The sequence below is a fragment of the Mustelus asterias genome, chromosome 3 (genome assembly GCF_964213995.1).
Source record: "Mustelus asterias chromosome 3, sMusAst1.hap1.1, whole genome shotgun sequence".
NCBI classification, from domain to species: Eukaryota; Metazoa; Chordata; class Chondrichthyes; order Carcharhiniformes; family Triakidae; genus Mustelus; species Mustelus asterias.
Genome location: NC_135803.1, coordinates 77,955,804 through 77,981,248, shown reverse-complemented (window position 1 = coordinate 77,981,248; position 25,445 = coordinate 77,955,804). Strand labels below are relative to the sequence as shown.

At 44.7% G+C, this 25,445-nt stretch overlaps 1 protein-coding gene across 1 annotated transcript in view; it reads left to right on the top strand.

Annotated features, from left to right (window-relative positions):
* crocc2 (ciliary rootlet coiled-coil, rootletin family member 2) overlaps positions 1-25,445 on the top strand; it is a 266,817-nt gene that overhangs the window by 125,266 nt on the left and 116,106 nt on the right. The window contains exons 15-21 of the mRNA XM_078210134.1: positions 4,326-4,556; positions 7,312-7,505; positions 8,150-8,277; positions 9,807-9,976; positions 10,786-10,965; positions 23,629-23,763; positions 23,989-24,132. Coding sequence (XP_078066260.1) covers positions 4,326-4,556; positions 7,312-7,505; positions 8,150-8,277; positions 9,807-9,976; positions 10,786-10,965; positions 23,629-23,763; positions 23,989-24,132 — 1,182 coding nt within the window. The remainder of the gene's footprint in view (positions 1-4,325; positions 4,557-7,311; positions 7,506-8,149; positions 8,278-9,806; positions 9,977-10,785; positions 10,966-23,628; positions 23,764-23,988; positions 24,133-25,445) is intronic.

Genomic DNA, 25,445 nt, shown 5'->3' with positions numbered 1-25,445 from the left:
AGATTGAATAACAGATAGTTCAGGTAGGAATCACAATGAGGATATAAGGTGTTGGAAAGCTATCCTGTCAATATAAGTAATAGTTAGTGCTGTCTGTCAATCTCAGAGAGGCTGCCAAGATCATGGTAAGATAATTGTTGATACACGGACGATCAAAAATTTTAAGATAACAACAAAGAATTGAACAGGAAGTTAGAAAAGTTCTTTGCCCTGAGAATGGTTAGCTTAAGAAAGTCTCCAGAAACTACAACCCACAAATGATTTTTAAAAATTCATTTACGGGATGTGGGCATCGCTGGCTAGGCCAGCATTTATTGTCTATCCCTAATTTCCATTGAAAAGGTGGTGGTGTGCTGCTTTCTTGAACCTCTGCAGTTCATGTGATGTAGGAACACCCATATTGCTATTAGCGAGGGTGTTCCAGGATTCTGACACAGCGACAATGAAGGAACAGCGATATATTTCCAAGTCAGGATGGTGTGTGACTTGGAGGGGATGTTCCAGGTGGTGTATTCCCATGTGTCTGTTACCCTTATCCTTCTATATGGCAGTGGTTGTTTGTTTGGAAAATGGAGTGCTGTTGAGTTCCTGTACAAACATCTGCTACTGTGCGTCAGTGGTAGAATGTTTGTGGATGGCGTGCCAATCAAGTAGGTTGCCTTGTCCTGGAATGTTGTTGAGTTCTTGAGTGTTATGGGAGCTGCACTCATCCAAATAGAGAGTATTCAATCCACTCGCAAGGAAACAATATTGCTTGAAAAAGAAGCATATTGAAGAAGATAGTGAGATTTATCTAGGTAGCTAATATGGAGAGAAACACCAGCTTAATCTTGATGGGTCAAAGGGCATGTTTCTGTGCTGTAACATTCTGTGTTCTTGATACGCTCAACTCGATGTCACCAACAAATGTTGATGAATGATACTTGCAAAGCATGTTAAAAATGCCACAGGCAGTTCAACATGATTTTAATATTTTATCCACCTTGAAGTCTTAGCCAAAATTGCCCCGATGTCCATTGTGCCATTGGAAGTGTGGGGGGAAGAGCACTTTCACTCCCCTGGTCCATGTCCCTGTTTCAGAAACACTTGACTAACTTTAGTGGATCACTCGCCTTCAGTTTGATCCTGTTTAGAGAAGTGAACCTTAAAGGGTTACCATGGCACAACATGGTCTAAGTGCCACCTGGCAAATTATTATGTTTTTAAAAGCATCTAAGCCTAATCAGTGGATTGCTTTGTGATATTTTATTTTATTTTTTTATTCATCTACGGGATGTGGTAGTCACTGGCTAGGCCAGCATTTATTACCCATCCCTAGTTGCCTTTCAGAACATGATGGTGAGCTCCCTTCTTGAACCTCTGTAGTCCTTGATGTGTAGGCATATCCACAGTGCTGTTTGCGAGTGGGGGGAGTTCCAGGATTTTGAGCCAACAGCAATATATTTCCAAGTCAGGATGGTGAGTGACTTGGAGGGGAACACTCGTGGTGGTGTTCCAAGGTATCTGCTGTCCATGTCCTTCGAGATGAGATGTAGATATTCCAATGTTTAACACCAAATGTCCCCATCCCCATAACTCTAATGTCATAGAGGTGATGACACCAGGGACAGGCAGAAATTTATGGTACTCAGTGTTGCTTCAGTGCAAAGAATGGAAAACATGTCTGACGGAACACTTGCACACTTGCCTGGCATTGTAAAATTTCATGTGGCAAGGAGGCCAACAGCCAGAGCAGCCAGGTCTGATGGGAATTAGGACAAGCCAAGTTGAACCGACACAGGTCAAAGCAAGTCAGGCAAGCCTGACATGTCCTCTGAGCTATGGCCTGAGGCCCCTGAAGCTGACCAAATAAGGGCAATGTTACAGGTGCTTGCCAGACACACAGGTGCCGCATTCCATATATGATGGGGTTACGTGTGCTCTATGCACCTGGGAATACACATCCACAGGTACTCCTGTCATCTTCCATATTTTCACTCTGTAATCCCATTGGCTGGCCGCGAGGGAACTTTCTGGAAAGGTGCCAAAAGAAGGATCAAAGAGGAAGCCTAGAGACCCCGTCAGTGAAGACTCAGTGTCAAGAGCAGAGACGCAGCAAGGATCCAGCAAAGAATTAACGAAGAACCAAAACCAAATTTCGCCACTTGGAAGACCCTAAGTTTGGAACTCAGCGAAGATCCAAGATCAAGATTCGTACCCAGTGGAGCGAGCCTGACCAGTTCAACTTCACAGGTCATATTTGGATCACAGATAAATGTGCGAGAGTAGTTTTTATTTAAGTTAAAGAAGTTTTGTTTAAGAATCAAAAATTTACATTGAATGAAGGTGTTTTGTTAAAGTTTGGTACCAAAAGTATTGTAATAAAGACAAAATTTATTTAAATATAATCACAAGTTGCCTTTCATCACACAAGAAAAGGCATCTTGGTGAAGGAGTTATAGTACACTGGTCGAAGTGTCTTCCCAGACAATATTGGTGTGCCTGGGTGGTCCTCGATAAGAAGTGACTAAAATTTGGTCCAAAATCGAACCTCAGAAACCTCACAAATTCTCGGACATCCAACCTGAGCCTGAATTAAGAGGGCAGTAGCCCCACATGATGGCCAGGTTTCAAGTGGGTGAACGGGGATAGAGGCCACCAACCAGCAATTGGAACATAAACCTGGTGGCTGTTAAGTGTGACGAACAAATGGCAGAATTTGTGAAACTTGGTTAGTTAACAAGTAAGGGTAAACTCTGCAAGTCAGCCTTGAGAGGTGCTCGATATAGCTCCAGTGTATTGAGTCGGAGGGCCTGGGTGAAAATTTAGCGAGAGCTATCCTACCCTGGTCATCTCCCTTTGACAAACCCTGAAAAGTAAGAGTAGAAGAATGGCAGCGCCCAGAGTGAGAAGAGACACTGAGAAAATATTTGAAGAAAAAATGAACCAAGTGGGTCAGGTACTGTAGCAAATCATATCGGTTCCAGGACCCGCAGGACAAAGATATTGGGAGGCAAAGATATTGGGAGGGGGCACGTAGAGACCAAGGGAAGGGCACTTCCAAGTTTACCAAGGTTTCTGTAATAGCCAGCTGCATGGAGCAGCTACAAGAAAAAAAATCTGAGAATACAAAGTTGAAGGAAAAGTTAGAGAATGTGAAGCAGGAAATGAAAAAAATGAAAACAAAAGCATTAGAACAGAAGCAGAGAAGTCGGGTGAATCTGTGGTACATGGGTCAGTTTCAGACCCAGTGTGAAAAATCATATCAGGGACTGCAATGCGCGACCTGCAATCGGGACACAGCACAAAACCCTGTGGCCGAGCTGATGGAAAGATGTACAAATCCAGAGGCTGTTGACAAAGGCCTGCACCATGCAGCCAAAGAAAACAAAGCTCATGCTGTGGACCATTCAAAATGCCAGCATGAGATCGATAAATTAAAATCTCAGCTTTCAATACAGAAAGGGCATCTTGGTAAAAGAGTTTATAATACACGGGTCGAAGTGTCTTCCCAGACAGCAGTTCACTCATGCTGTTTGAAACCTTGTTCCTCCAGCAAGTAATTGCTCTGATAGTAAAATGGACAAAACACAGCCCTGACAAATTTTACACCCTTGTCTGATCCAGTACTGCCAAAATATTGGCAGCTGGAAGAAGAAAAATATAATAAACCTTTACAACTTGGACAGCATGGTGGCACAGTGGTTAGCACTGCTACCTTACAGTGCCAGGGACCCAGGTTCAATTCCAGCCTTAGGTGACTGTGTGGAGTTTGCACGTTCTCCCCATGTCTGTGTGGATTTCCTCCGGGTGCTCGAGTTTCTTCCCAGTCCAAAGATGTGCGCGTTAGGTTGATTGGCCATGCTAAAAATAATCTCTTAATGTCAGGGGTCTAGCAAAGTAAATACGTGGGGTTAGGGAGATAAGGCATGGGTGCGTTTGTTGTCAGTGCAGGCTCGTTGGTCTAAATGGCCGCCTTCTGCACTGTAGGGTTTTTATGATTCTATTGTTGCAGAATTAGATGTGTGTCAAATGGAAAAATCAATCCCAATTTGACTTGATTAATTTCTTTGACTGAAATGGTTTGAACCAGAACTGTGTTTGAAAGAAACTGTTTCAATTCCCAATGGTTCTGATCACAGTTTGGGAATGAATACAGGATGGGCTGGCCCAAACAGCTCGGATGCAATGGTTTGATCTGTATCCTATTAGTCTGGCTTCAAACCATTTCTTGCATATTCTGTGCTGCCAGTTTGAAATTCAAAGTAGAACAAACAAGGCTGAAAACTTGAATAAAAACAAAATTTGGAAGGTAAATCCAATTTGGTATTTCCATTCCTTACTAGATGGAAGATGACAAATCAGCCCTGCAAGGTCAGAAGAAAGAGGTTGAAAAGGCAAAGGCTAACATTCAGGATGTGCTGGTCCGTGTGAAGCAGGAGAAGATGGAGTTGGACACAGAGAAGCATGAACTAGATCAGTCTCTGCAGATTGTGGAGCAGAGCCGAGGGCAGCTGGAACATGAACTGCTAATATTACAACGAGAGCGAGGTCAGCTTCAGGAGCAGCTCGGGCAGGTATGGGAGCATGAACCGCATCTGGAGGCATTTCTCATGAACATATCCACATCATCTGTTTTGTATTTTTTGTTTTAAGGGTGTGCAGTGGCAAGAGAAATGCTCAATGGGAACAGTGCCAAAAAAAACTAGTGATGTACAAAAATTTGTACAATACTTTTAAAGAAATGAAACAATCCAAGGTGCTTCAAATTTTGCCACTGAGTCACGTGAGGAGATATTAGATAAAATGACCAAAATCTATTGGCCACAGGCATCAGTTTTAAGGAATGTTTTAAAAGAAGAAAGCAAAGTAGGAAGGCTAAGAGGAAATTTTAGAGCTTGAGATCTAGGCATCTGAAGGTATGATGAATGGTGGAGCAGTTAGAATTGGGAGTGCGCAAGGGGCCAGAATTAGGGGAATACAGATATCTCAGTTGTGGGGCTGGTGGAAGCATGGAACCATAGAATCCATACAGCGCAGAAAGAGGCCATCCAGTCAATCAAGTCTGCACCAACTCTCCAAAGAGCATCCCACCCAGCCACCAAGAATGGATCCTTGGGGGACCAACAGATCCTGCTTCATGTCTTTGGAATAGTGGAATCCAGAGATAACAATGTGGTCCTGGCCAACCTCCCATCTTCCACCCAATGTACATTTAGCATCATTTTTGTTGAACTCATATCTTAACTGGCACCAAGTTCCATACATCCATTGTCCCTGTGCTCTTTGACCGACATTGTCTTGCAGTCCAGCAATGACTCAATTTCAACATTCTCATCCATGTTTTCAAATCCATCCAAGTCTTTTCCCCTCCCTACCTCAAACTTCCTCCAACCCTACAAACCTTTGAGCTCTCTGTGCTCATCTAATTTCATCCTCTTGCACATTCTTGAATTTTGATCACTCCACCATTGGCAGACATGCCTTCAGCTTTCTGGGTTCAAAGCTTTAGGATTCTATCACTAAACTTCCTCTCCTCCCTACTTCTCTCTCCACCTTTAAGATACTTCTTAAACATCTATCTCTTTGACCAAACTTCTGCTCAGCTGTCCAAATGGAGGGAATTTTAACATTAAAAACAGCATCTTTGGGTCAGATGGGGAGGTTAAAGTCTGAGAAATCTGCTTCCCAACTGACCTCAAACACACCCATTGCTGGCTTTAGCTGAGGCTGTGAGCATCCTTAACATTCAAGTTTTTGACTTTAACTGCTGACAGCCAGATTTCCCAAATTCCAGGAAACTTGGCAGCTTCTCAAGGCATGGAGTTTGTTGATTCAGGAGGTAAATGCCTTCACACCTATGGGATCCAAATGCCTGAGTGAGGAGTGTCCACGATTGGGTACCCCCAACCTCTATCAACCTTGTCCCTGAGAACCCTACCCCACCACAAAGACTCTGACCTCCTCACTGATCAAGAGGACTGAATTTCCACTCACCATGAGGCCTCTGACTACTGTTTCCAAGGCATCCAAACTACACTGCCCCTACCCTGCTGGACTGGGAATCCTGAATTGCAGATTCCCCTCAAATCTTTTACCTCAGCTGCTCCCTGCGGGTCAGGTAAGTAAACACTTGGCCAATATCTCCTTATTTGTCTCAAATTTCATAGAACCACAAAATAGTTGCAGCACAGAAGGCCAATCGGCCCATCGTGTCTGTTCTCTGAGTAAGTAATGCACCTAGTGCCATTTCCTTCTTCCCATTGCCCTGCACATTCTTCCCTTTCAATCCAATTTCCTCTTGAATGCTCAGTTGAACCTGTCTCCGCCACACTCTCTGGCAGTGCATTCTAGATCGTAACCACCCTCTGTGTAACAAAGTTTCTCCCCATGACTCCGTTGCCTCTTTCACTAATCACCTTAAATCTGCACCCTCTCATTTTCAATTCTTCCAACAGCAGGGAACAGTATTACCTCATTTACTCTGTACAGCTATCTTGTTTGATAAGGTTTCTATGAAGCACCTTGGGACCTTTCATTATGTTAAAGATGCTGGGGGAATTCAAAGGGTGAGGGTTCAACTCATGACATCAAAAGAGAAAATCTTGGAAATACTCAGCAGATCTGAAAGCATCTGTGGTGAGAGAAACAGATGTTTCAGTGCTGTCACCTTTCATTTGAACCCACGATTGTCCATCAACTTCATAAAGGCAATTATAAATATCAGAGAGGCATTGGCACGATGGTGTTGGCACTGGACTAATAATCCAGAGACACAAAATAATGCTCTGGGGATACAGGTTCAAATCCCTCCATGAAAAATAAATTCAGTAAAAATCTGGAAATAAAAGTCTAATGACATAAAAACATTGTCAATTGTTGTAAAAACCCATCTGGTTCACCAATGTCCTTTAGAGAAGGAAATCTGCTGTCCTTATCTGGTCTGGCCTACATGTGACTCTAGACCCATAGCAATGCGGTTGACTCTTAAAATGCCCTCTGAAATGGTCCAGCAAGTCACTCAGTTCAAGGGCAACTAGGGATGGGCAATAAATCTGGCGATGCCCACATCTCATGAATGAATAAAAGAAATTCAGATTTACAAGAGTCATTTTCACTAAAGTAAAAAAGAAGCCTGTGAACCAAAAGTAGAAAATTCTGTACATCCGCAGCCTTTGAAGGTGGGACAGGTTGACCTCTCAATAGTTTGAGTGTCAGATTCCATTCCCACTGCTAACGGGTCCTTTCCCAGCCTGGCTGACCAACCCTTTGCCCCTTTCCTGGCTCTCCTTGATGCTTATTTTTATTTCACTTTGACTCCATCCCGGGCAGGTAAACAGGCAGAAGCAGACTCTGAATGAACGGCTGGTGCAGACAGAGTGGGACATGGAACTTCAGAGCAAAGGACTACTCCGAGCCAGTAAGGAGAAGGAGGAGCTGATGAAGGAGAAGGCCAACCTGGTGGTCCAGCTGACAGCTGCTGAGAAGGAGAGCAGGACCCTGTCTGAGGAGGTAGCTGCTCTCAGGTAGGGGATTCTGAGACTGCATGTTATATTTAAACATTTCATATGAATCTCCAGTAAAACTTGCCAAATGTTACATAGAAGTTAGATGCTCAGTATAACACTTTGGCTCACCCTGACTGATTAAACTGTGGGACTTATGAGGGAAGATTCTTCTGTTAATACAATTCAACTTTCCAGAAGTAGTCCAGTGAGCGAAAGTGGATGGAGTACAAGCTTATTTTGCCAGAACTTCGTTATTAGCAAATATAAATGAAGCAGCAGCAAAGAAATGTGCCATGTGTTGTTACTTCCAGCTCAATAGCATGGACATACTGTGCAGAAATTTGAATAATCTCAAATTTGCAGAAGGGAGAACATGGTCAACCAGCCAGGGGTGCATTGAAAGAATCCACATCTAGAGGTGACAAAGACCTGGATGAGGTTTACAGCAGTAGATAAGCTAAGACACGGGGTGAAGTCGGGCGGTATCACAGAGATGGAAATAGCAATGGCAAGAGTACGTAGCTCCAGAAAAAGGTAATGGGATCGAAAGTCCACCTCCATGGATTAGTCCAAAGTCCTGCCTGAGATGTCATTCCAACATGTCTCCATTATTCATTGTGAATCTGCAGTTTTTCTGAGTTTTTATTTTTATTTTGTTTCAGGGCAGATAAGGAAGCTTTAGAGACCAACCTGTTTGAATCCCAGAAACTAGTTTCACAGCTGCAAACTCGAAAGGAGCAGCTGGAAGGAGAGAACCAGACCATTCTTCTTGCAAAGGAGTCACTTCTAGGTCTTGTGTGTTCTAATATACAAGTGTCTGGTTTTTTTTGTATGTGTATGTGTACATGCTTTATATGTGTGAGTTTATATAATTATCTGTTTTAAAATGTGTGTTTGCACATATGCATGTCGATTATCACATGCATGAGCTCACTCAGACATGGATAATAAGTACCGAGATGATTATACTCTTTTAATCTGCAATTTTGGACCAGGTAAGATCCAGTACATGTTTAGTTCCTTCCTCAATAGCACATCGTACCAATTCAGGACAACTTACCTCATTGCAGCTAACAAACTAACTCACCTTAATGACGCCTCTCTACTGCACCCAACTACACTGCATCCTCAACATAGTGGCACCAATTTACCACACTGAGCAACACACTAATCAGTTCAGCTGATTAACACTTATCCTACTCTACAGGAGGTTGATAGATTTTTTTAAAAAAGAAGAAACATAAAGCAATTGCTAAAGAAATCAAACAGCAATTGGGAAAACAAAGAGGATTGATGTCTCACCCATTTTGGGCGCAATCATGTTTAGACCCGGAAAAAGTGCCTGGTAAGATTGGCATGAAAAAGGCATGTTTCGCAATTTTTCCTTCTCACGCGATCTTTCCACCTCAAGCACCAAACTATGGGTGGGACAAGTTTGTAAGATTGCCCCTTTATTTCTAGAGTGATAGAATTGAAAAGCAGAAGGGTCATGCTAAACTTGGATGGAATATTGGTTAGGCCGGACTTGAAGTTCATGCAAGAGTTCTGATCTATATATAGTAAAAATGGCGAAGATGCAAAAATAATTTACAAAGATAATACCAGGACTGAGAAGATTTACTCACTAGCAAAGACTGAAGAAGCAGGGGACCTTTTCTTTAGATGGGAGAGGATGACCTGACAGAGGTCTTTGATAATGATAGTGTGAAGAGAAAATGGTTCCACTGGTGGAGTCCACAAGCAAACGGCAGAAATATAAAATAGTTACAAATAAATCTAATAGGGAGTTCAATGAAACATCTTAACCCAAAGAGTGATAAGAATAAAATTAATGTAAATAAATTATTGCTCTTTCTTTCCTTCCGAGTGACATCTACCCTACCATCCCTAAATACACTACACCCTCAGCCTAGTGACACCTATCCTACTGCCCCCAAATACACTCCACCCTCAGTCTAGAGACACCTATCCTATTACCCCCAAATACACTGCACCCTCAGCTCAGTGACACCTACCCAACTGCTCCGAAATACACTCCACCCTCAGCCCAGTGACACCTATCCTACTGCCCCCAAATACACTCCACCCTCAGTCTAGAGACACCTATCCTATTACCCCCAAATACACTGCACCCTCAGCTCAGTGACACCTACCTGACTGCTTCGAAATACACTCCACCCTCAGCCAAGTGTCACCTAACATGCTATACCCAGATTCACGACATCCTCAACTAACTGGAATCCAGGTTTGGTGTATAATTGAATATAACTGAACTTTGCTGTTTCAGGGAGGTGACTGCCATTCCTTTTTGTATTTCAGTCGAGATTGATGTTGCACGAAAGGAGATGGAGCTGCAGCTAATCAACATTGAACGCAGTAAAGAACTGTTGCAACAGAAACTGAATCAGGTGGAGCAAGAGGCTCAGGTCTCACTGAAAAATGAAAAACTGGTCCATGAGGAAGACATTGAACGTCTCCGTAAAGAAAAGGTATGTAGCGTTTAGGTCTCAATGACTTGATGAAGAGGTATTGGTGGAGATGTCCAGCTTTCTATTCTACCCCGTGACAGAATCTGTCTAACTCTTCAATCTCTTTTCACAGCTCAGGTACAATCTATGTTGTCATGAACCCTTTAAAACATTTACTTTCCTGAAAAAAATGAATGCTTTGTTGCAATGATCCCCTGTTCCCAAAAATAGATGAGGAAATCCACAAAATTGATGTGTTTGGCAGGGTGGCTAATTCTGGTCAAAACCAAATAAGGTGCACTTTACTGTGCGGATGCCGCTGAACCTGTGAGGATAGGAGCATGGTGGGCTAGTGCTGGTGAACCCGTGAGGGGGGTGGTCTCCCAGAAACATGACAAGCCCTGATTCTGATGCTGCCCTGGCTATATTGAGCACAAGCTCAACGCATGCACAAGAGCTGCAGAGATACCAGATATTCAGGACAAAACACACCCTGGGAAAGCCTGACACAGGATAAAAGGCTGAGTTACAGGACAGTCCCAGAAAATCCTAGACGTTTGGTCACCCTGGGGCTTCATGGAAACAGAATACAATCGATACCCAGTTCACATGCAGCATACCTTTACACCAGTCAGCCTGAAGCAGGGCTAGAAATTGTCACATTCTACATATTTGAAAAAGATGAATCATGCAAAAAAGATTGAATAAATGCCTCCTGTCAAATTTGTTGGATCAAAAGGCTGACTTTGGGTAAGTTTGCAATGGTGGGGAAATAACACAGTGAAAATTGATGGCTTTTGACCAGCACATACTACATTGTGTGCCCACAGGAGAGCCTACGGCTTGAGCTGACTGCAGAGAAGGATGAGACAGTTCAGCACTTTCAGCAGGAACGGGAAGACCTAGTCACCCGCTTCGAGGAAGAGAAAGAGGAGCTAAATGAAGAAATTCTCAGTTTACAAAAAGAGAGGGATGAGAGTCTGATCCAGGCAGAGAGCCAGAAACAGCAGGTAAAGAACAAGCTGGTTTCTTTAAAGATCCAAATGCAAGCTACAAGACACCCCATGGGATTATGAAACAGAGTTATGTAACACTCAGTGCTTAGGGTTCCCCATGGAATTAAAGTGGTAGGACTATATTGCTCCAAAACAAGTTGCTCTAAGAATTGAAGTGATGTGGTATGCATCACATAGAGGATAACAAACACATTAAAGGGGGTTAAAGGAGAAAAGGTTACATTTTATGAGCAGAATTAGGAAGAATTCACTCTGGTTGCTCTTCCTCATAGAGTCATACAGGTTTACAGCATGGAAACAGTTCCTTTGACCCAACTTGTCCATGCCTCCCAGTTTTTACCATTAAGCTAGTCCCAATTGCCCACATTTGGCCCATATCCCTCTATACCAATCGTACCCATGTGACTATCTAAATGCTTTTTAAAAGACAAAATTTTACCCATCTCTACTAATACATCTGGCAACTCGTTCCAGACACTCATCACCCTCTGTGTGAAAATATTGCCTCTCTGAACCCTTTTGTATCTCTGCCCTCTCACCTTAAACCTATGCCCTCTAATTTTAGACTCCCATACCTTTTTGAAAAAATGTTGACTATCTACCTTATCTATGCCCCTCATTATTTTATAGACCGCTATAAGATCACCCCTAAACCTCCTATGCTCCAGGGAAAAAAGTCCCAGTCTATCCAGTTTCTCCTTATAACGTAAACCATCAAGTCCTGGTAGCATCCTAGTACATCTTTCCTGCATTCTTTCTAGTTTAATAATATCCTTTCTATAATAGAAAGGATATTATTTCCTCATTTAATCATACTAAGTTACAAGTCTACTTTGGCAGATTCCTGGGAGCTTTCTTCTGCCACCTCACTAGGCCACTGAAAGGAAGATAGTGGGTTCAGCTGGGACCTTCCAAGCACTGAATTTACAGAAGCATTCCAGCAGATTTGTTCTCTGATAGGTGAAACATCCCACCTAAATTTGCCTTTTAAACTACACCTGCTAATTTGCTGGCGGTTTGGTAATTCATCTCTGTAACAAAGCAGCTCCATATGTGTGCTAATGGTTATTGTTTAATCGAGCCCCATACTGCACTTTAATTGATCCCAGATGAGATGATTATGAACCGAGTCTGCAGTTTCCATTGTAAATGTAACACTTTAATTCCATCTTAACTTAATCGCCTGTCAGGTGATCATTCTTCCAGCTCTTGTGTGAACTGTTAATTTTCTTGTGCTCTTGGCAATGAACCTTAAACAACTGTTCTACAGTAAATTAAACACTTAATGTGGATAAGAAAACCACTCAGGAATACATTTTGTAAAAGTGTTTTCTTCATTTATTCATTAGAAAGAAACTTATTCGCTGCAATAACACCACCATGTACAGTTCCACAAAGGTCAGAAATTCCAGATTTGACCTTTAGTCAGTGCTGAGCCAGCTGAAGATTAGTGCAGATTTATGGGTGTTGTCAGTATACCTTGGCCAGGGACAGAGTCCATGAGTCAGAGTTCCCGCTGTCCATCACTATACAAGATGGAGTGGTTGAGTACTCAGGGTAGGAGCTCTGGTCTTGTGGAACAGATGGCTGATAGTTCAATGAGTAGATGAGCAGTACTGACATGAAACAGTTTAGAGACTGGAAATGAGAGCGTATGGGCACCAGATGAAATACGCAAGTCCAAACCCAGGACACCTGTAGAATAGAAAGCATTGCTCAGTCTGAAGACTAGACTAACAGAGAACAAAAGTGGTAATGGCTAAGGCTTGAACTTACAATGAGTTTTGAACATTATAAGTTTAGGCCACATCTTCGAGATGACACTAAGGGGCACGGATGAAAGAACATTGGCGGCATTTTCCTCCCCCACCGCAGTGTGTTTCGCAGCAGCAGGAGGCCGCACTCGCTTGCTGATAGCAGGATCTTATGGTTGTCAAAGGGGCTTCCTGTTGAACATGCTTCTCACAGTTGGGAAGCCATGGTGGGGGTGTGCCACTGGCAGAACCATAAGATCCCGCTGGCGTAAACAGCAGCAAGATATCAGCGCATGTGTCGCAGTCCAAAAAGAGGAATTAGGAAACATTCATCTCAGATGCATACACAGTTCCTAAGCAGAAGTTTCATGCAAGACTCAGGTCAACAGCCCAAGGTTCCATGGTCAGAACAGAAGTCAAACATAATATCCATTGGAAAAGAGGGACACATGACAGATCTCATTGCCAGAGTGCAGTCAGAGAAAACCAGAGAACAAAACTGAGTACTGCTGCGGGGGACAGCCCAGCTGGGGGAAGCAGCAGTGGCCGTGTCTCTGGAGCAGAGCCCGGCCCTGTAACTCAGAGGGCGAAGGAAAGGAGGAGGAGGGCAGTATTAATCGGGGACTCAACAGTAAGGGGGTCAGACAGGCATTTTTGAGGAGGCAGACGGGAGTCTCAGATGGTGGTCTGCCTCCCTGGTGCCGGGATCCGGGATGTCTCTGTTCGCGTCCCAGATATCCTGAGGGAGGGAGAGGAGCCAGAGGTCGTGGTACATATTGGTACCGCTGACATAGGTAGGAAGAGGGAAGGGGTCATGAAAAGAGAATATAGGGAGTTAGGTAGACAGTTGGGAAGGAGGAACGCAAAGGTAGTAATCTCAGGATTGCTGCCTATGCCACGGGAAAGTGAGAGCAGGAATGGAGTGAGGTGGAGGATGAATGCGTGGCTGAGGGACTGGAGCAGGGGGCAGGGATTCAGGTTCCTGGATCATTGGGACCTCTTTAGGGGCAGGTGTGACCTGTACAAAAAAGACAGGTGGCACTTGAATCCCAGGAGGACCAATATCCTGGCAGGAAGGTTGGCTAAGGCTACTGGGGAGACTTCAAACTAGAAAGGTTGGGGGGAGGGAATCGTGATGAGGTGACTGAGAGCGAGGAGGTTAGCCCGCAAATAGAGAAGGGTTGTAGACAGTGTAAGAGGGAGAATAGACGGGTGATGGAGAAGGGGAGAGCTCAGACCAAAGGTTTGAGATGTGTCTATTTTAACGCCAGGAGTGTAGTGAATAAAATAGATGAGCTTAGAGTGTGGATCGATGCTTGGAAGTGTGATGTGGTGGCCATTACGGAGACTTGGGGACAGGGACAGGACTGGATACTTCAGGTGCCGGGTTTCAGATGTTTCAGAAAGGACAGAGAGGGAGGCAAAAGAGGGGGGGGAGTGGCACTGCTGATCAGGGATAGTGTCACAGCTGTAGAGAAGGTGGAAGCTGTGGAGGGATTGTCTACGGAGTCTCTGTGGGTGGAAGTTCGGAGCGGGAAGGGGTCAAAAACCTTGCTGGGTGTTTTCTACAGGCCGCCCAATAGTAACAGGGATGTTGAGGAGCAGATAGGGAAACAGATCCTGGAGAGATGTAGTAATAACAGGGTTGTCGTGATGGGAGACTTTAATTTCCCAAACATCGATTGGAATATCCCTAGGGTAAGGGGTTTGGATGGGGAGGAGTTTGTTAGGTGTGTTCAGGAGAGTTTCCTGACACAGCATGTGGATAAGCCTACAAGAGGGGAGGCTGTACTCGATCTGAGCCTGAACAGGTGTCAGATCTCTCAGTGGGGGAGCATCTTGGGGATAGTGATCATAACTCTATCTCCTTTATGCTAGCATTGGAAAGAGATAGGATCAGGCAAGCTAGGAAAGTGTTTAGAAACATAGAAAACTACAGCACAAAACAGGCCCTTCGGCCCCACAAGTTGTGCCGAACATACCCCTAACTTTTTAAGCCTACCTATAACCCTCCATCCTATTAAGTCCCATGTACTCATCCAGGAGTCTCTTAAAATACCCTATTGAGTTTGCCTCCACCACCACTGACGGCAGCCGATTCCACTCACCCACCACCCTCTGTGTGAAAAACTTCCCCCTAACATTTCCCCTGTACCTACACCCCAGCACCTTAAACCTATGTCCTCTCGTAGCAGCCATTTCCACCCTGGGAAAAAGCCTCTGATAGTCCACCCGATCTATGCCTCTCAACATCTTATATACCTCTATTAGGTCTCCTCTCATCCTACGTTTCTCCAAGGAGAAAAGACCGAGCTCCCTCAGCCTATCCTCATAAGGCATGCCACTCAATCCAGGCAACATCCTTGTAAATCGCCTCTGCACCCTTTCAATCTTTTCCACATCCTTCCTGTAATCAGGCGACCAGAACTGAGCACAGGACTCCAAGTGGGGTCTGACAAGGGTCTTATATAGCTGCATCATTATCCCCGGACTCCTAAACTCAATCCCTCGATTGATAAAGGCCAGCACACCATACGCCTTCTTAACCACCTCCTCCACCTGCGGGGCCGATTTTAGAGTCCTATGGAGCCGGACCCCAAGGTTCTTCTGATCCTCTACCATACTAAGAGTCTTTCCCTTTATATTGTACTCCTTCATCCCATTTGACTGACCAAAGTGGACCACTACGCATTTATCTGGGTTGAAGTCCATCTGCCACTTCTCCGCCCAGTCTTGCATCCTATCTATGTCCCTCTGTAACTTCTGACATCCCTCCAGACTATCCACAACCCCACCAAGCTTCGTGTCGTCGGCAAACTTACCAACCCATCCCTCCACTTCCTCATCCAGGTCATTTATGAAAATGACAAACAGCAAGGGTCCCAGAACAGATCCCTGCGACACACCACTGGTGACCGACCTCCATTTAGAATCATATACACACTCTCTGCCTCCTTTGGGCAAGCCAGTTCTGGATCCACAGGGCAGCAGCCCCTTGGATCCCATGCCCTCTCACTTTTTCTAGAAGCCTTGCATGGGGGACCTTATCAAACGCCTTGCTAAAATCCATATAAACCACATCTACCGCTTTCCCTTCGTCAATGTGTTTAGTCACATTTTCAAAGAACTCCACCAGGCTCGTAAGGCACGATCTGCCTTTGACAAAACCATGCTGAGTATTCTTGAGCATACTAAACCTCTCTAAATGCTCATAAATCTTGTCCCTCAGGATCTTCTCCATCAGCTTACCAACCACTGAGGTTAAACTCACCGGTCGGTAATTTCCTGGGCAATCCCTATTCCCCTTCTTGAATATAGGAAATAGAGGTTTATCTGGAGTAAGGGGAAATATGAAGCCATCAGGCAGGAGATTAGAGGCGTAAATTGGAAGGAGGCATTCTTGAGGAAAAGTACCGAAGGAAGGTGGCAGATTTTCAAGGAATGTTTGTCTGGAGTTCTGCATGACAACGTTCCGATGAGACAGGGAGGTTTTGTTAGGTTATGGGAACCGTGGTGCGCTGAACCTAGTCAAAAACAAAAGGAAAGCGTACAAAAGGTTCAGAGAGCCAGGCAATGATCGGGATCTAGATGAGTATACGGCTTGTAGGAAGGGACTTAAGAAAGAAATTAGGAGAGCCAGAAGGGGTCACGAGAAGGCCTTGGCAGGTAAGATTAAGGAGAACCCTAAGGCGTTCTATAAATATGTGAAGAGTAAAAGGATGAGATGTGAAGGAATAGGACCTATAAAATGTGAAGGTGAGAAAGTCTGTACCGAACCGGAAGAAATAGCAGAGGTGCTTAATGAATATTTTACCTTGGTATTCACGGTGGAAAAAGACCTGGGTGGTTGTACTACAGGATTGAGGTGGACTGAAAAGATTGAGTATGTGGACATTAAGAAAGAGGATGTGTTGGAAATTTTGAATAGCATCAAGATAGATAAGTCGCCGGGACCGGATGGGATGTACCCCAGGTTCCTGTGGGAGGCGAGGGAAGAGATTGCAGAGCCCCTGGCGATGATCTTTGCGTCGTCGATGGAGACGAGAGAGGTTCTGGAGAATTGGAGGATTGCCGATGTGGTTCCTATATTCAAGAAAGGGAATAGGGATAGCCCAGGAAATTACCGACCGGTGAGTCTAACCTCAGTGGTTGGTAAGGTGATGGAGAAGATCCTGAGGGACAGGATTTATGAACATTTAGAGAAGTTTAGTATGCTCAAAAGTAGTCAGCACGGCTTTGTCAAAGGCAAATCATGCCTTACGAGCCTGGTGGAGTTCTTTGAAAATGTGACTAAACACATTGACGAAGGAAAAGCGGTCGATGTGGTTTACATGGACCTCAGCAAGGCGTTCGATAAGGTCCCCCATGCAAGACTTCTCGAGAAAGTGAGAGGGCATGGGATCCAAGGGGCTGTTGCCTTGTGGATCCAGAACTGGCTTGCTGCAGAAGGCAGAGAGTGGTTGTAGATGGGTCTTTTTCTGATTGGAGGTCGGTCACCAGTGGAGTGCCCCAGGGATCTGTTCTGGGACCCTTGCTGTTTGTCATTTTCATAAATGATCTGGATGAGGAAGTGGAGGGATGGGTTGGTAAGTTTGCCGACAACACGAAGGTTGGTGGTGTTGTGGATAGGTTGGAGGGATGTCAGAAGCTGCAGCGTGACATAGATTGAATGCAAGACTAGGCGGAGAAGCGGCAGATGGACTTCAACCCGGATAAATGTGTAGTGGTCCATCTTGGCAGGTCAAATGGGATGAAGGAGTATAATATCAAGGGTAAGACTCTTAGCAGTGTAGAGGATCAGAATGACCTTGGGGTCCGGGTCCATAGGACTCTTAAATCGGCCTCGCAGGTAGAGGAGGTGGTTAAGAAGGCGTATGTTGTGCTGGCCTTCATCAATCGAGGGATTGAGTTTAGGAGTCGGGAGATAATGATGCAGCTTTATATGACCCTCGTCAGACCCCACTTGGAGTCCTGTGCTCAGTTCTTGTCGCCTCATTACAGGAGGGATGTGGAAATGATTGAAAGGATGCAGAGAAGATTTACAAGGATGTTGCCTGGATTGGTTTGCTGGGGAGTAGGTATAGAGGAGATGTCAGGGGTAAGTTTTTCACTCAGAGGGTGGTGGGCAAGTGGAATCGGCTGCCGTCAGTGGTGGTGGAGGCAAAATCGATAGGGTCTTTTAAGAGACTTCTGGATGAGTACATGGGACTTAATAGGATTGAGGGTTATAGGTAAGCCTATATATAAGCCTAGGTAGGTAGGGACATGACCGGTGCAACTTGTGGGGCCGAAGGGCCTGTTTGTGCTGTATTTTGTCTACGTTCTATGTTCTAAAACCAAGAATAGCACAGCACAGGAACAAGCCCTTTGGCCCCCCAAGCCTGCGCCGACACATGACGCCTTTCTAAGCTAAAGACCTTTTGCCTCTCTGCGATCTTTATCCCCCTATTCCCTGCCTATTCACGTATCTGTCAAGATGCCTCTTAAATATTGTATCTGCTTCTACCACCTCCTCTAGCAGCACATTCCAGGCACTTACCACCCTCTGTTGTAGAAAAAACCTGCCTCTCACATTTCCTTTAACTTTCTCCCTTTTACCTTAAACCTATGTCCCCTAGTAATTGACATTCCTACCCTGGGAAAAGGCCGACGATCTATTCTATCCATACCTCTCATAATTTTGTAAACTTCTATCAGATCATCCCTTAGCCTCTGACATTCAAGTGAAAACAAACCAAGTTTGTCCAATCTCTTCTCACAGCTAATGCCATCCAAACCAGGCAACATCTTGATAAACCTTTTCTGTACCCTCTCCAAAGTCTCCACATCCTTCTGGTAGTGTGGCAACCAAAACTGTACACAATAATCAAAATGTGGCCTAACGAAAGTTCTATACAGCTGCAACATGACTTGCCAATTCTATGCCCCGATCGATGAAGGCAAGCATACTATACGCCTTCTTGACTACCTTGTCCACTTTCAGAGAACTGTGGACCTGTGTGCCTTGATCCCTCTATATGTTAATTCTTTTAACAGTTCTGCCATTTACTGTATGTTTCGTTCCTGCATTAGACATTCCAAAATGCATCATCTTCCATTTGCCTGGATTAAATTCTATCTGCCATTTTTCTGCCAAAGTCTCCAACCTGTCTATATCCTGCTGTATCCTTTGGCAATCCTCCTCACTATCTGCAGTTCCCCCAATCTCTGTCTCAACTGCAAACTTACTAATCAAAGCAGCTATGTTCTACTCCAAATCATTTATATATGATTTGGGCGGCACGGTAGCACAGTGGTTAGCACTGTTGCTTCACAGCTCCAGGGTCCCGGGTTCGATTCCCAGCTCAGGTCACTGTCTGTGTGGAGTTTGCACATTCTCCTCCTGTTTGCGTGGGTTTCCTCCGGGTGCTCCGGTTTCCTCCCACAGTCTGAAAGATGTGCGGGTTAGGTTGATTGGCCAGGTTATAAATTGCCCCTTAGAGTCCTGAGATGCGTAGGTTAGCGGGATTAGCGGGTAAAATATGTGGGGGTAGGGCCTGGGTGGGATTGTGGTCGGTGCAGACTCGATGGGCCGAATGGCCTCCTTCTGCACTGTCGGGTTTCTATGGTTTCTTTCTATATATTACAAACAGCAGGGGTCCCAGCACTGATCCCTGTGGAACACCATTTTTCACAGATCTCCAGTCAGAAAAACACCCTTCCACCACCACTCTCTGTCTTCAATACCCAAACCAGCTCACCATGGATCCCATGTGACTTCACCTTCTGTAGCAGCCTGCTGTGAGGGACCTTGTCAGAGGCCTGGCTAAAGTCCATGTCGACAACATCCACCACCTTTCCCTCATCAACCATCTTTGTTACTTCCTCAAAAAAACTCAATCAAATACACACCCTCCCTTGAGTAAATTCTGTTCCTAAGAACCTTCTCCAATAATTTCCCTGCCACTGATGAGAGGGTCATCGGCTTATAATTTCCCAGATTATCCTGTTATTCTTCTTAAACAACTGAACAACATTGGCTATTCTCCAGTCATCTGGGACCTCTCTGTGACTAAAGAGGATACAAAGATTTCGTACAGGACCCCAGAAATTTCCTCCTCACCTCCCTCATTATTCTGGGATAGTTCCCATCAAATCCTGGGGACTTGTCTACCTTAATGCTTTTCAGAACACCCAACATCTTTTTCATTTCGACATGCCCCACAATATCAGCATACCTCTCTCCAGACTCATCATCCACCAAATCCTCCTTCTTTGTGAACATCGATGCAAAGTGTTCATTAAGATGCCACCCACTTCCCCCGGCTCCATGCATAAATACCCACCTTTGTCCTTGAGTGGACCTACCCTTTCCCTAGCTACCCTCTTGCTCCTTATATAGATATAAAATGCCTTGGGCATAATACTTAATCCTGTTTGTCAAGGATATTTCATGTCCCCTTTTAGCCCACCTAACTCTTTGTTTAAATTCTTTCCTGCTTTCTTTATATTCTTCGAGGGCTCTGTCTGTCTTCAGTTTCCCAAACCTGATGTAGGCCTCCATTTCCTTTTTGATTAAGCTCACAAATTCTCTTGTTTGCGAATCTTGCCATCCTTATTGTTCACTTTCACAAGAACACATTGGTCCTGAACTCTAATCAACTGGCCTTCAAAAGATTCCCACATCACATAGGTGGATTTACCCTCAAACAGCCACCCCGAATCTACATTCCCCAGTTCCTGCCTGATATTGTCATAGTTAGCTTTCTCCGGGTTTAGTACTTTCATCTGAGGACTGTTCTTATCCTTATCCATAAGTAACTTAAAACTTACAGAATTATGGTCACTGTTCCCGAAATGCTCCCCACTGAAACTTTGATCACCCGGCTGGGTTCATTCCCCAATACCAGGTCTAATATGGCCCCTTCCCTAGTTGGACTATTTATATATTGCTTCAAGAAACCCTCCTGGACACACCTAACAAATTCCCCCCCATCCAAGTCCCTGGCACTACGGGAGTTCCAGTCAATATAGGGGAAATTAAAATCACCTACCACAGGGCGGCACGGTGGCACAGTGGTTAGCACTGCTGCCTCACAGCGCCGGGGACCCGGATTCGATTCCAGCGTCGGGTGACTGTCTGTGTGGAGTTTGCACTTTCTCCCTGTCTCTGCGTGGGTTTCCTCCGTGTGCTCTGGTTTCCTCCCACAGTCCAAAAATGTACAGGTTAGGTTGGTTGGCCAGGATAAATTGCCCCTTAACGCCAGGGGGATTAGGAGGGTTTATATGTGGGGTTATGGGGATAGGATAGGACCTGTGTGGGATTGTTGTCGGTGCAGGCTCGATGGGCCAAATGGCCTCCTTCTGCACTGAAGATTCTAAGATTCTATGAAACCCTGTGTTTCAGATTTTTCCATAATCTGTCCACAAATCTGAGCTGGAGGAGTCCAGTAATTCATTGTATTTGACAAAAATTGCTGGGGAAATTTGTAACAAAGGATTAATATGATTAATGCTTTGTTTTGAGATCAGTTTGACCTATTAGTTTGGCATGTGATATAAATTGAAATTTTAGATGCATATAGTTGAGTGGATGGAGAATTAATATGTCTGCACAAAAGAAATGGGGAGAGGGATTTTCCATTCCTGTTTTCACCAGGCGGGATCGGCAGAAGGAGCAGAAAATCCTGCGAGAAGCCCAAAATGTGATTTATGCCAACATGAATTCCCATTGTCTCTACACTTGTCAATGATGTAATGGGATGCTGACATTCAACATCGGGATCCCCATTAGAATATATTTACATCTGATTATCAGCAGGCCTCTCCCTTGACAATCCACTCCCCCCCCCCCCCCCCCCCCCCCACCCCCCTCCTCCCCACCTTACATAATCCATTCACAAGCAGATGTGATTCATGACAGGTCCCCCATGGTGGGCACCTGGAGGGCAGAACCTACCAGAGGAGTTCAGGTGCTCAGGGGCAGAGGGTCCTTGCACCCTTGCACTTTAAAAACTTTGCTGGCTGGGTGGGTTCAATCAGAACATTATGCCATGGGACCTGCCCCTTCACTTTATTTTGACTATGAGCCAAATGATACTGCGGAGAAATGACAGCTTTAATGCTGTTTACCCACTGCGCTGAAAATGTCCGCCTTTAGACCATTAAATTCCAGAAGGCTTGCTCCTGGCAGTGGTTCAATGAAACGGAACCCTGGTCTTGGTAGAAGACCCCATCACAAATCCCTGTGATGGAGAGGATGGTGGGGGCGGTTGGTGGGTGAGGGTACATTATCGATGCTTGCAAAAGTTCATCAATTGTCCCGACCATGTTCACTCCTCTAAGGCAAAGCAGCATGCAGCTTCAGTCTGGCATCCTCTCAGATATTTCTAGAAATCATTAGGGGTGATTCTCCCATTCCGACCCACTCATGTTTTGATGGGTCGAGTTGGGAGATGCGCGCGTGCGCCGATTCGCAGGACTCGTGCATGCATTCCTGACGCATGCGCCTCTCCCACTGCTGGAAAGCAGGCGCAGTCAGGACCACGCAGGAAAAAGGCACAAAAAGCAGGTAAATGATTTTAATCTATTCGTAATGTAATTTAAATGTCATTATCGGGTCCAGGACTGAATTCTCTGGGCCAGATAGAATCTCCCACCCCGCCAGGAGTATTTCAATCCGGCGGGGTTTAGAGTAGCTCCCAACTTTCGGGGAACTAGCGGGAGAATCCGCTGGAGTGAAGGAGGGGCAGTTGGGGCCCCCCCCCCAAGCGTCTGGTGGCTGGCGGGGTGGTGCCCTCTGGGCATGGACACCCTGGCAGTGCCAGCCTGTGTACCTTGGCACTGCCCAAGGGGCAAAGTGCCCATCCCCAGGGGCACTTTGGCACTGCCCACCGGGCATCGGGCAGTGCCAAGGGGGTGGGGCCCAGGGGGTGGGGCCAGCAGTGGACGGGGTCTAGGGGGAGATCGATGGGGGTGGGGGTCCCGCTGCCATTCTGCATGGGGATTGGTCGCGGCTGCAGGGAGGCCAGCGATCGGGGCGGGCAGGCGAGGGGTATGTCTGGGGGTCTGCCGGGGTGAGAGGGGATCGTCATTGCTGGGGGGTGGCAACGCTGGAGATTGGGGCACTCCAGGACGGGTGGGAGGGGTCAGTGCTGACTCCGGAATGCTTGTGAGGGCCACGATCGGGCCATGGGGTAGTGGAGGGACAATTTGCTGGTCAGCGATCAAGCTGGCCAGCAAATTGCAGGCTGACAGTTCGGGGCCACTGCGCATGCGCAGAGTTCCGGAACTGTCATACTCAGGCATGAATAGGCCCCACCCCCCCAACCTTTTCATGATATTCACGATTGTGACCTCTGCAGTGCACAGAGTGGGGAGATTCGAATCTGAACTCTTACTGAACAAACAATCATGAATTATACAATTTGTCCCGCCAATTCAGCACTTAGAATTTTTTTGGGAGAATCACCCCCATTAAGTCTAAGGGGATCATTCTCTTCCAGGATGATTGCATTCTGATGGTTGTATTTATACATATTGTGTCATTGCTCTAGAAAAATGCGAAGTATGGACCGTCCTTAGACTTGAGATTTATCTTATTTTGGTCTTTGGCGCCCTCCGTGACATAATTCGCACCTTCAATTTGGAGGAAAATAAATCAAAAGCAAGTCTAATGTGACTGATGATGGAATTACCATCTGATAACATTGTTGCAGTGATAAAGTTGTAATTGTTTGGCAGGAGCTGTGTTGCTGTCCATCCATCAGTGCTGCAGGCCATGCCATGTGGAAAATGTGATCCATCTGCTCGGCTACCAAAGCCCAATCATCAGTTTTCCTTCCTGTTCCAATTTTCCATTCTCTTTCCTTGTCAGCCATTAGCCTGCCCTATAACCAGCTGAGCAAATTTCTATTTTTTCAAGGCCTTGTGTCTCAAGGAATCGGAGAAAAATATCCTGTCTGAAAAACTGGGGCATGTCCAACGTGAACTTGGCAATGCGAACATGGAAATCGACCGGGTGAAACGAGAGTTACACAGTCGACAGGAGCAGGACAAGGTGACAATCAATTTAGCATTGCTTTCAAGAACATTGTTTTTCCTCTTTAAAAACGAGTTAATACTGCTGCCAAGGCCAATTGTGGAGAGATCTGCAAATAACATGTTAGACAAGTTACATAATTTACAGAAATAAATTTATGATATGTAATGCAGATCACATAAATCGAGATTTTATACATAATAAGACAAGAACTAATCTTTTGTATCATGTCCTTTTGTCCAGAACACGATTAACATCATTAATGATGACCTGAGGACCTTTCGGGGTCAGTTTGAAGAAGCAGTGGCCACCCATGCGAGAGAGATCAAAGGTTTCAATGAACAGATTAAAGACTTGACACGTCAGAGAGAAGTGACCCTCAGGGAGGTGGGTTCAAAGATTACCTATTTTCACCTCCAGAGTCAAAGTTGTGACTAATTGCTTGGATTCCGAGTGATTTTGGTTTTCTATTTATAACTGTGCTACAGTGACACACGTGGAATGCCACGTTACTCTGAGGTGAATTGCTTTTTGTGAAAAGCTTATTCAAGAACCCATAGTTTAGACAAAGAGGAGAGAGGTAGACTTGTAAATTCAGTATAAGCAAACAGTTGAAATTAAAACACTATGACCTGGATCTTCACTCACAAAGAACACCCCATTCAAAACATTTAAATTCTCTCAAATACTTAATTTGTTATAAAAACAAAGAGAATTCATCACCCCACATCAAAGAGAGCTAATATTTTAATGATCTCTTTGAGTTGTCAATCAAACAGTATAATTAGGATTCCGTACTGAAAACAATGGTAGGTTGTGTAAAGCAGCCAAACATTAATAATGATATAACAATAACCATGGGGGTAAAGTCAACAAACAGCTATTGTGACTGCTCGGCCAATTTTTTTCAACTCTCAGTGACATTGGCAACCTTTTTTTCTTCCATTTTTTTTAAAGGACTGGAGATTTAAAGAACTTCACAACTTGAATTTCATCAACTCTCACAAATACTGACAGGCTTTTTATATTTTTGTTGGTTCAGGGTTTTAAATAACTTAGCAGCTTGATGGTTCTACATACCTTATCCACCCTTCATGAGCATTTACAGCTCCTTCCTAAATTCATGGCTCACACACTACTGGATAATGCCCTTGCTACAGTGCTACACATAGGAAGGAAAAAATTAACAAAAGGCCTACTCACTAACAATGTCAAAACAGCTAAAAATGAAATGTAAAGAGGCTGAGGACTCTCAGTAGGTTTGATTTTAAATATGCCCAACCTATACAGAGCAACAATCCACAAAGTCAATCAGATGTCAAAGTACATAGACAAAGTGGTAGACTGCAAGTCAGGGGAGTTAATGATCAATCTATGTAGATCACCCCTTTGCATACAGTATCCAGTTCTAATTGCCAATAAATAACTGACATTTAATTGATTGAAGGCAGCAAAAGAGAAGAGCCATGAGACACATCCCTTGTGACAAAGGGCTGAGTTATGAATAAAGAATGGAACCATCTGGGAAAAAATATTGTGTTGCCGTAGTAAAGGGTATCGAAAATTGGACTTCGATAGATCCTTAAGAAAATTGTCATTTTCTGGTTATTAGATATTTGATAAATTAAAAATATGTCCAACTACACCCTAATGCAAAAATAAATAAATAAAACTTTGCAGAGTGTCAGATCTTAAAACTT